Raw genomic sequence first — 15,634 nt, forward strand, 5'->3', positions numbered from 1 at the left:
ACAGCTTCAAAGGAATGCTGTCCTAAGAGCAGGGATGCTCTGGGGTGGAAGAGGAGGCAAGGGTGCAGAGCAGGGTGTCTGGGGCAAGGGCAAATGACACAGGATGTCCTCGTGGGATGAGCAGCCAGAGCAGCTTTGCAGTTCACCCGAGGTATTCAGGGGTTTCCCTGAGTTTCTGTGCCAAGGGGATGGAGCTCCTGGATTCAGGTAGACAGAGTGGGACACTCTCCTGTAAGAGAGGATGATGAGTGGAGATGGTGCAGACTCAGGGGGGCTCCAAGGAAGGTGCCCACGAAGCAATGATCATCCATTCTCCCCCACCCCACAAGAACTGGAGGGCACTGAATTTAATTGCAAGCAAAGAGAGGCTCTGTTTTGTGTAAATCACAATTAAACTGCAGAGCCTGTGGGATGTTTTCATAGTTAGTCTTTCACATGAGTCCCAGGAGGGATTTCATAAATCCGTGGAAGCAAAGAGGTCTGTGAAATCTTATTAAATACCATTTCTGGCATAGAATCACCAGAAATTCATTGAGAGCAGAGAAGGAAAGTATTGGTACCTTTTTTGCTTCTCTTCGTGGTTACTTATTGCTGGTCAGTCTTGGAGACAAGATATTGACTCAGCTGGACCCTTGGTCTGATGATGTATATTTTTTTGGTTGGGTTTATTTTTTTCCATTTTTCTGTGAAAAAAAAAAATCTTGTTTCTATTTATTCAGGCTTGAAAAAAGGTCAAGACTCATGAAAATTCACTGTGGTAGTCCTCTGCTTTTTGCCCCGTTTGATGATAATGGTAAGAGTGTGGCTTTTTTGAATGTTTGTGATCACTTTTCCTGAGCCTTACTGTGTCCACTGGAGTCCAGGCCCTGATTTTAGGAGCACAACAGAGGGGACTTCCTTACCACCTGCCTTTTACCTTGATATCTCCATTGATTCCCCCCTACATACTGATTTTCTCCCTTTTTTTTAGCTTGGATTATTGAAACTGCTGATTTTTCTGTAGCCTGTGGTATAGAAATATTTCGGTTTTTTAACAGCAGTGATGTTCCAGAAGTGCACAAGAGCCTCTTCTGAAACGAAGGCATGTGAAGAAGAGTGACTCAAACCATCATTTGCAGAGTTTACATAAGTTTGGAAACAGCATGTCAGTCAAAACAGAAACATGCCATGGGAGTTTCTCCTCTGGAAATTTTAGTTGTTAATTCACCCAATAGCACATGTCTTGGTGCATCAGCAGCACTAGAGTATGGCAGAACAATGCAATCGTGAAGGACCATCTGCCAGGCACCCTCAGCACTGCTCAGAAGCTGCTCCAGGAAAAATCATCACATATAGAAAATAAATCAGACCAGCACAAAACCAAAGATTTTCTGAGTAAGCATCCTGTGCCAGTAGGGATGCATGCCAGAGCATCCACGAGAAAAACAAAAAGAGAGAAAATAAAAAAAACCAAAAAACACTCACTCCAATCATTCCCAAAATTGGCAAGATAATAAAATCCTGAATAAGCACAGAAGTCTTTTTTTCACTTGCTCATTTCTCTTGGTCTTGCAGACCAGCACATCTGGCAGACTGAAGTCTCGGGGGACAAGGCATATAGGAGAGAGCCCTAGGGGCTTGTCAGGGAGTTCAACACTTGCTGCTGGGCTCTGATGCAGAAAAATAACGTTTTAAGCTATACTGTGATGGAAAGACAATTTGGTGCCAGGAGGAAAAGCCACACCACCTCAATTCCAGGCCTCAGAAAAGTGTGTGGCTTTTAGGTAGCATGACAGCGAGGAGGGAAATACAGCACAATGCAGGCTCAGCCCTGCTAGGCAGCTGAAGTTCAAGTTATTTCCATGTTACAAAAATACCTTAGGGGACATGCAATTTTTCCACTAAAGTTTACAAAAAGGATAACAGAGATCCTACTGCTCTCTTGGCAATTTTCCTCCTCAGCAAATCAGAAGCAGTTCCTTGTTCAATGGCTGTTCATTGTCAAGAACTTTACTGCATTTCTTCAGCAGGACTGGTGCTTTGTGCACTCTCCTGACAGTCACTCATGCACTGAGACTCAAAACAATTTCAGCCTGTTTAAAACCATCAGCAAATAAGTAATGTCAAGACATTTTTAATAGCAGGATTTGTTTCTGTGGGTATTCGCACTTTTAAAGAATTTATTTTTATTCTACTGCAGCAATCAGTGTCTGAGACTGGCCTCCGATGGCTGTCACTGATACTTTAGTTGAATATCCTATTTTTCATCCCAGATGTGTAAAGAGTAGTCACATCCTCCTTGGTCTTTTAATGCTGAATTTAACAAGAAGTTTGATCCTCTAAGAGAAACTTTTTATCCTCATTTTCTCCTCATTCTGGTGCCCAGACAGTCACAGCGACCCAAGCATGAAAAAGTTGCTGATGACTCTGAGCTCACTTCTGTTGGATTGGTGGATTGATGGGGTTAGGCAAAAAGACCTGGTTGTATTAATTGCTTGGATACAGCTTTTTTATATCTTTTATGAAGACAGAATTGTCCCTTTTGTTGCTTCTTGTGGATCAACAGTTTCCACTCTAAGCTGCTGTTTTCATTTGCTTTGCATTTACTGAACTCCAGTGTGTTCAGTTTCACATTTTCCACACTTGTAGTCTGCTCTGGGCTGTATTTTTTTTTCTCCATCTCAGGAAACAGGGATCATTTGTTTCCAAGAATACGCCTGTGGAAAATTAGTTGTTAATGTTAAATACATCCATCTGTTCCTTTGAAGAGATTTGCCACCTGCTTGCAGTGGAAAGGAACCAGAAATTTGGCAAGGAGAAACTCTAGCGAGACATCTTCTGCTGTCCCCATGAAAATCTACTCACTCTAAGTTCCCTATAAATGTCTGGAAAATGCCAATTTCATATGACACCAGCTAGCACATGTCTGGCTGTTCCAGGAGAATAGATTTGCTCCTTGGCTAGGAAGGAAGGGGCTGGGATGCATCACCCCAAGGATCATGCACCATGCACCACTGGTAACAGCAGCAGCCCATCTCCTCGCCTCTTATTGCCTATGTCTTTGGCTGATTCAAGGGTCTTCTGAAGCATTGCTTTAAGGTGAAGAATGCACCTGATCTTTTAAATGAAAATGCCTACATGATACATAACTATGAATACAGAGGAAAAATGTTTCAGAGTAAAAAAAGACAATATATTGTGTAACACACTAATTCCTACAGAAATTTTCCCTCAGGGGATTTTACCATGACATTTTGGCACAGGATTGCTGGCATGCAGTCATCTCCTCCTGCTGGCACAGGGGAGAATCAGTAACAGTGGATTTACATCTGACTTTGCCATTTTGCAGTTAGCTTTTCATGTCCTGCTATAACCTGTAGCACTAACAAGTACAACAAGAGTGCAACACAGACACACCATAAAGCAAGTAAAATACAGGGACCGACATTTGAACTCTTAGTAAGCGTAGTGACAAGTTTAGCAAAGGCATCCCAGCCCCAAACTTTTCACCTAAATACTTGTCCATTCAAGGTGCAGACAGAACACTGATTATAGACTGAGGCTATGGATGAGGTGCAGAGCAAGAGCTGATCATCAGCTTGTGTTGAGATGAACCAGGAGATGCATCTTGGCTGCTTCCACCTTGCCAGGCTTCATCCTGTAGTCACCTGGTCCATGCACATGCTGAACCCAAGCACTGTGGGCAGTTTTGTTTACCCCATGTGAGAAAGGAGTCTGCTGTGTAATATGTGCTCAGGTTTCCATCCACCACCACCACTCCCACCACAAGGGCTGGGGGGAAAGTAAGGAAATTTTAAAAGAGGGTATTTGCTGTGCAGTGTTTTCCCATTTTTTGCACATCACATCATAAACTTTGGCCCCCAACCTTTGACCCTTGACCCTTACCATTGTCCCCTGGCTTTTGACCCCTGGCTCTGGAGCCTGGACCCTGATCTGGTCCCCAACTACTCTGCCCTATCTGTACCCAGACCTACTGCTGTGTCCTGTAACCCCAAACTCCTGGAGTGTAACCCTCACACCAAAACCCCTGCCTGTCCCTCTGCAGACTGTACATGTCAGCCCTACCTTTTTGGTGTGGTCTGTGAGGGTTCTGGTGTTGTCCTGGTCTTAGGATTGCTGCCTGCTGCTGCTGCTGCCATGAGGGCTGAAACAGCAACCTTAGGGGCAGTGTGACTTTCTACTGCTGTTTTTATATTTTAAACTAGAGAAAAATTACAATCTGGTTTAAACACAGAAGAGCAGAGGAAACGAAGTGTCTGTGAATAAAGCAGATTAAACACAGAAAGGTTTGATATATACCCAGAAATGTGATTAAAACCAAATAAGGTTAGATGTTGGTGCCAAAAGTTTTTGTTCAGGTGTGTCTCCTGCAAGGAGGGAAATGGGTGGATATCTGGAAACTGAGTGAGCTTTCTGGAAGAACGTGGTAGGTATTAGGTCATGTTTCATACCTAAAGCTGCAAGATTCATTAAGATTCAAGTAAGTAAATTTTCTTATTTGAAAACTTTATCTAACCATTGATTTAACTATTAAAAAATACCATTGTCCATGATAAAAGAAAGTGCTTACACTTGTGGTCTGGATTTTCTGCTACTTATGAAAACTGGAACACATCCTATAATTGTGTTATACAGAGTTTTACCAGAAACAAACAATTACTCATTAACTTTCATTCAGGTTTATGGCAAAGATCAAAGTCTGCTATCAGAGTTCTGATATATTGATTTTGGCTAATTTTTTCCAGTTTTGTTTACCTGATACCTGAAATCCCAGCTGAAGTCATTGTATTCAAATGTAGCTGCACAACTTCAGGTTTTACCAAGCCAGTGAACTATAAATTTAGATGTTATGCACTCAAGCAGGTGAGTGCTTGCACTTGAGCAGTCTAAATTACTTGAAAATAAAATAATATATATATGTATCTTACTATTAACTGGACTAGAGCACAGGTTTCAAAACTTCGACTCAACGTTTTTATTCCTCCTCCTGGCTCCAAAAAATAATGATTAAATAAGAAAAACAAACAATGGATAATTCAGTGTAACTCCTAAGAATTTTTTATTCCATTTGAGTGAACCAATACATTCCTTTGTGAAACAGTAAGCAACATTAATTAGTGTACATTTTCATGTGCCATCTATTCTAATGTATCAACAGAGAAGCTTGCAAATTTCTCCTGCCTTGTGGTGTTCAATGTGAGACTAATTTACTCTGTGACTGATGTTTCTGCAAAAGTCTCACAGTGACTGCAGTAAGTCTATCTGATATTTCATATAACTTTATGTTTTATATCTCTACCATTATACCATTTGCTGTTTTAGTCGGCATCAGTTTAAATAAGCAGTAATCTTGATAGTAGCTTCTGAAGCAATGGTACTAACAACGTGTGACACTTACAGCATAAAAGTGAAACATTGTTTGCACATACCTCAAGCCTGCTAATTTTCTGAGACACGCTCACAGTACCAGCACAGTAACAGCACCAAACACATACAAGAGATCACTGGAAAGCCTTCTTGTAGGCTAACAGGTAAAATGCAAAACTTCAGATACAGAGGAATTTGTTGATTATGACTTCAGGTCTTCAATTCTTCCTCCTGCCAAAACCTATGGTAATACCCTGCCTACAGTCTTCCCAGTATAAGTCTGTCATAATCTGAGTGCAAAATCTACTCCAGAACATGTTTTTATAACATGGAACGCCAAATGCATTTTCTATTGTTATTTGGTGTAATTACAGCAATTAAAATCAGGTCTAAGGCTTGGAAGCCTTGAAAGAACACTTGCTTCCTAACATCTGGCTCAAGAATAAAAGAGACAGCAATTGAGGATATTAACTACAAGAAGTAAGGTCACTGACTGCACAGCTGTGTAGAAAAAAACATCAGAGGGCAGATTCAGAAAAAAAATGGACAAGAATCCAAGATGGCAGGACAGTATGCTTAGCCTAGGACTAAGCCTGCCCATTTCCTATGAACATAATACATAATTAACATTTGATGACTCATTGTAGCCAAAACTATACAGTGAACGAAAACCTGGCACTGTGGAACTGCAAATGACCACGTCCGTGTCCCAGTCCCCAGCAGCTGTCCTGCACTGTTTGCTCACTGTGCCAGTCCTCAAATGGAGGAATTCCCCTTGGAATTGCTGAAGTCATTGTAGATGACCTTGGCATGATTCCTGGCCCCAACAGAAAACTCGGCACTCAGTGGGCACAGGGTGTGGCAGCATGGCTGCAGGAACCATAGTGTGGGGTTGCCCCAGCTGAGCTCTTCGGTCCCCCAGCACCACACACCAGGGCTACACACAGGCAGCCAAATGCATGATGGGGCTCTACCCCGGATTTCCTCCCTGCTTTCCACAGCGAGGAACTATGAGGGTCTCTAGCCAGCAGAGTACCTCAAATAGTAGCAGCATTAAGAGTGTCAGCACTGCATTAGGCAGCCTGTCACAGCATTGCCTCTGTAACCCACCAGTACCTTTTTTTTCCCTTTTTCTAAAAATTTTACAGTCTATATCAAAAGCAAGTGTCTCAGTCTTCTCACAGGTCTGGCAACTTGCAGAGCCTCGGGTGTGCAAGTTTGGAGGCATTCTTCTCTCTCCTGTACTGCTCTAGGTTTTAATTTGTTCTTTAGCAGTCTTCCTGTCTAGCTTGTTGCAAACAAGATTTGTGTTGCTTTTTTTTTTGTAATGAAAAAAGTAATTAAAAACACTTCTACACTTCCCATCTGGTTTTTGCATCAGGAAAACAGGCAAAGAGAAATTACTTCCCGAGATCAGCCAGTGCAATACACAAAACCTGGAAATTCTCTCATTGGTCTCTGCACAATCTAGGATACAGCCAAGGAAATAAACTTAGACTATGAAGATAAACTTTCACTCCCTTGTTAGAATGTCTGAATGCTATTAGTCTCCCTGGACCAAATATTTGCACTATTATATCCAGAGGAGCACCTGATTCCTACTAATATATATTGATATTATGTGAAGAACAATGTAGTTCAACTTGTTGTCTATGTTTGAAAATCAGAGGCTGAAATGGAGAAATGAGTAAAAAAAGGAAGAGTACAGTTAGGAATAAAATGCTAGGAGAGCCCTGTGAGCCTGAACCATGATGTGAACCACAGATAAAATGAGAACATTTAGTAACCACAGATAATGATGGAAGTGCCGATCCTGTAGCAAACACCACAGTACTGTGTGGTTCTCTCCCCAGGATGATGTTTTATTTGCTTTGAAGGCCTCTGGTAAGCGACCTGTAAAAGACATCTGCTGGCTTGTTTTAGAGGAGATGAGAAGAGCCTCCTCTGAACAGACAAGTGATATACAGCAGCCAAGGCTTTATTTTTTGTCAATGACTTGTCAAGCCAGCTGTGAGCATTCACCCTTTCAATCATAGGCTCATTAGGATATATATATTTAATCAGGACTGTAACTCTGAAGGTACTCTGAATGCTGCTACAGTAGTGTATGTTTTAGTATATAGCACCTTACATTTTGACATTTAGATGACCATGCTAATGCTGAGGTAAAATCCAGATTTCTACCACTAAACTTCAGAGGATTAGAACCTGGGAAGCAGTCACTTCCCAGTAAAAAACCACCAGTTTCTTTCTTTATGTTTAGCAAGCGGAGTACTTAAAAAATAAAACACAGCAAAAACAATGCTGAGAATTATTTGATTAAACTCTAGTTGAGGTCATATAGCCATCTGCCTTACTGCTGGGGCGGGTGGAAGCTGCAGTCTTGTGGTGCTTCCCATCAGTGTCCAGAGCATAGCTGCCAAAACAGGAACGCTGTTCTGTGTGCAGATAGCAGAAGCATTCAGCAGCTGACCCTGCTCTCAGTCAGTCGTTTTCCCTTCTGCTGGCACCCCCATCAGTGGCAACAAATCAGGCGGCCTCCTTGACCAGTGCCACTTGATCGTGCTGCCAGATCTTCCACTGCTCATTTCCTGCAGCACAATCTGAAAGAGAGCCTCTTTCCATGCCTGAGCTGGTTTGGACAAAGATAAATCTGAAGGCTGCCTAGTGACTACCATATAAACATACAAAAAAAAATCTGATGATCTAACTTACAAGGCTTCAATTATTTGGTATAATTAAGTGGAGAAGATGCCAAGAAAATAATTGCCAGAAAGTTTTCTTTTGACAAAATTACGATAGAAATTTCTCAACAGCTTCAAGGAACTCCATGGATGAGCTAAGCCCTTCCAAGTCCAGCAGATTGCCCTTTTTGTCATGAAAGTGGAATAATTCAGTCTCTTCCAGCTCTTCCCGAAACAGATTGGTCTCTGAGGTAGGAATGATGACAATCCGAGGGACTGCATTGCTAATGGCAGAATCCACAACTCCATTTGCTTGGCTTCCTTGAGTTGCCATATGGGAAGTACTCGAGTCTCCTCTGGTGACACTGCTGCAATTCAGTCTGATAGGCAGAGAAGTTGCTCTCTGGGAGCTGGTCACGAGTGCTGCAGAGGGACTGGGTAGGACAGGCTGCCCAAACACCTTCTCCAAGCAGCTGGAGGAGAGTGAAACCTGGAGTGGAGATACAAGATTTAGCATTGTCAGGCACCATGTGGCTGTGGAAAACAGTATTTGAAATATTCATTGCCATTAGCCAACATTTGAACCACCTGGCTAATTTTCTAAACGCTTGAATCATTAATTTGACGGAAAATCATTATGTGCTAACAATGTACTGCTTGGAAAGCAGAATGTTAAATGGAGCAAAAGAAGATGCACTCAAATATCAGCAAAGAAAAAAAGAGGAAGAAAACAAAAACTAATTCCTGTATCTGACTTATTTCATCATTAAATAATGGTATTACTTAATTTTTAACACATCTCAGGGTATCAGAGTACTAGATTATTGCACTTCTCTCCTCATAGAAGAGATCCCAGGTAAGACTCAAGTACACTTCATTCTTTATTTTCCTAAAGTTTGTCAACCTCGTGACAATTTCTCTCTCCCCAAATGGCTCCTGATACTTCCTCAGGGAAGTTGGTGGCCTTGCAGTCACACATTGAAAAGTGCTTTCTCCGAGAAAGAAGCAATAAATGCTCATTTTGCAAACAATTTCTTATCTGCCTATTTTCAGAGAATTCTGATTTATAACTTGGCTCTGATGGCAAGGTCTCTGTGTTTTTTCCATAAGTCTTGTACACAGTATCCAAATTCAGAGTCAACTAAGTAAGCTCTGAAAGTGTCAGTTAATATTTAAATACACTGGCAAGGAAGGCATCAGTGATCAGTTTTGGCTTCCTTTAAAAATTACAATCAAGGTCATAAAATTGCGTCAGATAGAGAGATAAACTAGAAGTCCCTCCTTTTTAGGGAAAAGCAACATTTAAAGTAAAGTGCAGTTTTTACTTCATTGCTATGTGAATTCCTATAGTTTTGTGTCATTCTACTCCACAAGCAGGAATCATTCATGAATCCCTATTGATAATGATTTCTCCAGCTGCTCTATCTACCAAGTGGAGGGAAGCACACTGTGCTAAAAAAAAAATGGTTTAAAGCAGTATAACAGAGAAGAAAAGCCCATTGGTCCATATCAAAGATAATAATAGAATGAAAAAATCCAAATCCAAAACCGCTCCTCCCTGCTTCAAGTGCTGTTTTCATTGCAACAGAAGGATAGGTTTCTTTTGGATGTGGCTTGGTGGGCACAACACCCACTGACAAGTTTTTTTAATAGGTTTCACACCAGGTAATTCTCTTGAAACAAAATCCAGATGCAGAGAGGACGTTTGACGACTCTCATTTGAAATCAAGTATCCAAACCCACATTTTAATCCTTCCAGAAAAGTCTCTTCACTGTCATGTTAAATTTCCAGATGTCAGTCTACATCAAGTTTGTTACTATCATAACTGAAGCAAGTCATAGGGCTGGATCATATCTTTCTGGCAGCTCAGAAAACAGTCACATGCATTTTTATCCTTTGGAATGCACCAAGCCTGGGACACTGACTGGCTTGTCCACAACTGAGTGTTTTTGGATATGCTCGATTAGGAATTCAGTCAAAGACAATCCAGTAATGCTATTAAAACCTTAAAATGAAGATTTAAAAATGCATTGGTGCTTCTTTAGGGTTTGTTGGGGTTTTCTGGGGGTTTTTTGAGGATAAATGGGTGGTCTCATTGTGAAACACTCTAACTGAGCTTGACAGATAAATATTTATTCTGATAGTATGAATAGTGATCCATTGCATTTAGTTGTAATGAACGCACAAAGGACCTTCACAACACACAGGAACCTCTGCTGAAAACAGTAAGAAAAGCAAATGAGGCTTTGAACATTCAATGTAAACAAATTCCTCATAGTTCAGTGAATGACACTGAAAGTCTAAAGGGTTGTTTATCAAAGTAATTCAAGAGATGTCTTTCAAAGGCAAAGTATAGCACATGAGCCTTCCTGTGGGTTACACACTTGCTAAATTCCAAATACAGATACATTTGTTTTATTACTGAACTGTTTATACAGACCACCTGAGATTTACTTTACTCCTTCCTTGTGAGACCAAAAGCCAGTGATTCTCCCGAACCTGGAGACAATATCCTTTGCCACTTGCCTACAGCCTTGGACACACTTGGCTGCTGACAGAAGGCAGCAGAACTAAGTGGTAGATTTGGGTTCATGTTGCCTGACACCACATTTGAAGCCGCTGTTTTTCCACCAATACTGTTCACAACAGTTTCTCAGGACTTGGTCTTAATGACACGCATGAAAGAAGACAGGACAGGCATGCAGGAACTGGGTCATCGGGTGGCTGGAAATTTTCAGAGTAGTTCCTGCTTTAAACTATGCTGTCTCTAGACAATTACCTCAGATCTGGAAGGGAGCACAGGGGACAGAAGCAGATGCTATAGCTGCCCCAGGTGTGGGTGTTTGTCCACATGCACTAGAATAACCCTATGTAAGGGTGCCTCCATCAAAAAAGAGAGTGCTACTCAGTCCAGCCACAGATAGGGGCTTTGTAAGCCGTATGTGTCTTTCCCTGAAAAGGCAGCACTGGTGTATGCCTGACACTTGCCACCCATACAAGTACTCATTTGGAACCTGGTGTAACAATCTGGCAGAAGCTGAATCATGGGTGACCTACTGCTCCCATCAGGGAATGGGGTGCTCCTCAACAGCAGGACACCAAACCTCAGTGGTTTGGCCAATGAGGGTGATGCATCCACAGAGGATGTGCTGAATACTCACTGCCTCCTCTTTCAGTGAGGGAAGGGTGGCAGCTGCCAGACTCTCCCACCCTTAGGATGAAATGGGAGTTTTTTCTCGTCTTCCCCCTCAACAAAAATAAAACATTTTAATATGCACTGAAAAGAAGGAAAGGGTGGCTTCTATCATGTCAAACTCTGTTTTGCAGACTTGACTTTACTCTAAAAGGAGACTGCCACAGTACAGAGACAAGGGCCATGATGGAAGGAACCAAAGCTGGGATAGATAAACAGGCAGAGGCAAAGAACTCATCTTCTTACATCTGATGCTATTGACTATGCCTTAATGCAGCTTCAGAGCTATAAACAGAGCTGGCTTTCCAAAAACAGGCAAATACCAGTGAAAAAAAGTTAATTAGGCATTACTGGCACTCTCATTTGTCACACACACACATCAAAAACAAACAAAAAAGCCCAAACAACAACAAAAAAATATAACAGCAAGGAGAAAGATGATGTTGGAGTCAGTATAAATAAAGCCTGCAGATTAAATAGATGGGCATGAAGGTGGAATTATCATTCCAGAGATAATGTACTGCAGCAAGATTAGCACTTAAAGGGAGAATCCTCAGCTGAGACTTTTTCCTTACCTTTTCAGCAGTGGCTGCATCACAGCTGCAGGTCTTTGGGAGCGGGTCTCTCTTCTCTTGTCTCGGACTTGTGGAGAAAGAATGACTTCGGCGAGGTTTCAGTTTCTCTTGAGCTGGCTCTACCGGGTCGAGCTCTACATTGCTCCAGGTCTAATCACAAATTGATGAAAGATTTCAGACAGTTGCATCCTTTCTCAAATTCTTCTAAGATCTCAAACTCTAGCAAAACACATGCACATTCACAGAAAACTAAAGCTGTTATAACATAAGTCTCACACTCAAAACTCCCCTGGGGAGAGGCTTTATTTTCAGGACTATTTTGCTTGCTGACCAAAAATAAAGCCAACTTTGAAATAATGAAAATTTATTGAAACTCTTTTCACCGGGACATTTTTCACCTTTTTTATCTCATTGCCTATGCTACACTTATAGCTGCAGAGCATCTGAATTCTAAAGATGGGAGTTAATACAATCAATCTGTTTAATATGTCTTGTGGCATTCTGTTTGACCAGTAGCTGATACAAAAACATGGACATAGACAGATCCAAAACCATGTTTGCATACATCCCAGCAGAATATCCAGAACACCAAGAGCTTCTCAGTCTGCATGAGTTTGCTGATTCTACAAACCATCATTAGTGCATGGGAGACAGTGGGTGGGCTTCGCTCTAATTTTCTAAGAGCATGTCAGTAATGAAGCACAAATGGGATACTGCAAAAGTGCTGTTCCATTTACAGGCTTGGGGTGAAACCATCTGTCATCTCTTATTTTTGTGGTGACTTTTTGATTGAGTATCAATGATGAGATCATTCCACTCCAACACCAGCTTTTAGATATGGATAGACAGAGGCCAGATAGGCAGACAGGGCTCCGCACAATTGGGAAGATAGTGCATAATTCCTCTGCATCACCTTGCTCACACATCTATGTGTGACCACCTGTTTATTTCCCCTCACTTGTTGAATAAAATTCTTGAAAGAAACGTTCCTTGACATGACTCACAAATATGTTTGTTCCCTTCACTAACATGTACACAACTCACAGGGGAAAACGTGGGTGGCAACAGCTGCATCTTTTACAGTGTTCCTGGTGTCATTTCTTGCCCATCAATGTTTTATTGGAGCATTCCAAAATTTCAGTCAGCCCTGCTGTCATGCCAAAGTCATCGAGCTTAGCTTTTATTTCAGCAGCTGCTGTTTCAGCTAAAACCTCTACAGCTGCACTGAGCTGTCAGTTGCCCCAAGGACAATTGCCTTTGGCTGCATCAACTCAGCACAGCACAGTGCTGAACGCTGCTAACAGCAGGGGTTTTATCTGAGAATCCTAAGTGAAAGCTGGGCCAAAAGCTGAAGCCTCTCATCCTCATTATCCTGTCTATTTAAGCATGCAATAACCTGCTACCATGAACAAACCAAAACCAAGTAGTGACCAACAGTAAAGAACAGAAAGCTTCTTGGATCAGGATGAATCAGCTGAAATTACTTAATTTGGTATCAAATGAAGGAGTAATGAGAGAAAATTTAGGCTTTTATACATAAAGATATAAAAGGCATGCCTAGGATTTATAATTTTGTGAGAAGTTACTGGTGGCAGCTGTTGCTCTGGGAGATTTCTGATGCCCAAACTGAGGGGGAGCAGCACAGGTTCCCAGGAGGGCCAGCCCCAGCCCAAACTCTGCCGTGGCTGCCACCTCCCCCAGGAGCCACCTTCCCAGAATCTCTGCAGGCAAGGCCAGCTTCTTGTGCCTGAGAGAGGTTGTGAAGAGCCTCAAGGGATTCTTTTGTTTCTGTCTCAGTCACCAGCCTTACTCATGCTTAGGGTATGTTCTTACAAAACACCCCACCATGCTCTAGGGGCAGGAGTCTTTCACTCCTCATGGCTAAAATCCAGGTAAAGAAGTCAAAAATTTCCCATCCTACAGAAAATAGACTTACTTTAAAATAATAAGACAGTTTTTGGTTAAGTTATAAAACTTTGGATGGAAGATTGTTTCCTTATCCTTCAGACCAGTGAGATACCTAACATAACCAGTAGTTTGTGACACAGGGAGTGTCTGACAATGGCTCTTTTTAGTTCACATTAAGAGTTAATCTGAACATCCTTAGTCCCAGCAGGCACCAGGACCACACAGATATGATGGCCTGAATGCTTTTTCTGATTGGATATCATCATGCATGAACTTCCAGCTTTGCAGAAATGACCTTACATGACCCAAAAAATTTAGCTATGCTCTCCTCTTTCCTTTTCTGCTCTTTAATTTTGAATATGTATTTATAGTTGCTTATTTAGAGTTTGATAAATGTTATACTCACTTTCATGGAAACAAGAAAAAACTTACAGCTTCTCCAGTAGAAACGGCAGGAACACAAGTGCTCTTGGTCCTGCCAGCAAGAGAGTGGTGGCTGCAGAGAGAGGTCCTGAGAGATGACTCATTTATGGATCCCCTCAGGAGGTCATTCTTTGATATTCGTATCAGGAACCTCAAGCAGGGAACAGCTTTGTGGATGGTTTTTCTGAGGGAAAAGGTGAGAAAAAAAGAAAAAAAAGCCAAATCTGTCACACCAAAGTCACGGCTTTGAAATTCATGTGGTGAAAATGCTGTCTCTTTCCATCACCTCAACACAGCTTCTGTTTTGATTAAGGGGGCCTTAAAGATTATGTGCAAACAGCATGATAGCTGATGCAAGCCACTCAACAGGCTGAAAAGAAAATAAAAGGTCTTTCTGGGCCTTGTGTCAAAACACACATAGAAGAGCTGCATAGGTAAGTGGTAAGAATTTAAAATGTCTTGAAGAGCATGATTGCATATGGTTTATTTAAAATGTTAACTCAGAAAATTTCAGGCTAGTTGGTACAAAGGTCTTCACTGTGCAAAGCCACAGAATAAGTGGAAACAAGGGAAGAGGAAAAGGGCCAGCAGAATCAGATGTTGTTACTTATTTGTACCACTGTACAACTACTAGCTACTGTAGCTACTGTAAACTCCTATTGAAAATTAACGCTGCAGAAGGACAGTCCAGACCCCAAATCTGCCTTATTCATGAAATAATAATCTCAGTCACGGTTGTGTGAGTCTCTTTCTCCTGATCCCAACCGTGGCCCTGCATGGAACAGAAGTGTCCAAGAGCCTCCCCTGGGCAATGCCAGCTGGCCTTTCTCCTCGCAGGGCAATGCTAGTGAGAACTGCATCTGGTGCAACACCTCCTCAGCACTTCTCAATCCATTATTTCAGCTCAACAGATGAAGCTAATAGGGGCAAAAAACTAAATGAACAAGTCAAGAAGTGAGGCAGCAACAAGGCATATGGCAAGGAAGCCATGCAGGGGACCACAGATGGCTGAAGGATGTCAGTACATTGACTTTACACTGAGATGAGAGTCAAGCAGATGTATATTGCAAAATCTTTCTCTTCTATAGTTACCAGGTTTGTTGAATAACCAGTACATTTTAAATCATCATTTCTATTCTCGCAAAAGATAACACATGTTAAAATTTCAGAGCCATGATTCTGGCATCATGAAATGAGGTCACTCGCTTATAATCAACACAAAAATCCCACCACCATGAAACCTCAACATTTGGTATCATCACCGCCCTCTGAATAGTTCTGCATATCTTTCCTCTGTAATTTCAAAGGGAAGTAAACAGCAGCTCTGTGTCTACTCTGGAGATGAGGACTGAAAAAAGCTGCCTGCACCATCATTCCTGATCCCGTCAAGAGGCCTGTGAGTGACCAGGCAGGGCTCACTGAGCTGCTTGGGGCAGAAGGCTCCTCACATGATGCTGGGTAAAAAAGATGGTTCATGTTGTGC

General features: G+C 41.8%; 1 protein-coding gene across 4 annotated transcripts in view; it reads right to left on the reverse strand.

The window, feature by feature from the left end:
• Positions 1-5,035: 5,035 nt before the first annotated feature.
• Positions 5,036-15,634, reverse strand: part of LOC106852552 (melanopsin-like) — a 49,695-nt gene continuing 39,096 nt past the window's right edge. For all 4 annotated transcript variants that reach the window (XM_088163973.1, XM_088163975.1, XM_088163976.1 and 1 more), the window contains 3 exons: positions 14,161-14,335; positions 11,821-11,970; positions 5,036-8,541 (listed from right to left, as the gene is read on the reverse strand). In XM_088163973.1, coding sequence (XP_088020099.1) covers positions 8,161-8,541; positions 11,821-11,970; positions 14,161-14,335 — 706 coding nt within the window. In that variant the 3' untranslated portion in view covers positions 5,036-8,160. The remainder of the gene's footprint in view (positions 8,542-11,820; positions 11,971-14,160; positions 14,336-15,634) is intronic.

The sequence above is a fragment of the Sturnus vulgaris genome, chromosome 4, assembly GCF_052056855.1.
Source record: "Sturnus vulgaris isolate bStuVul1 chromosome 4, bStuVul1.hap1, whole genome shotgun sequence".
Classification (NCBI taxonomy): Eukaryota; Metazoa; Chordata; class Aves; order Passeriformes; family Sturnidae; genus Sturnus; species Sturnus vulgaris.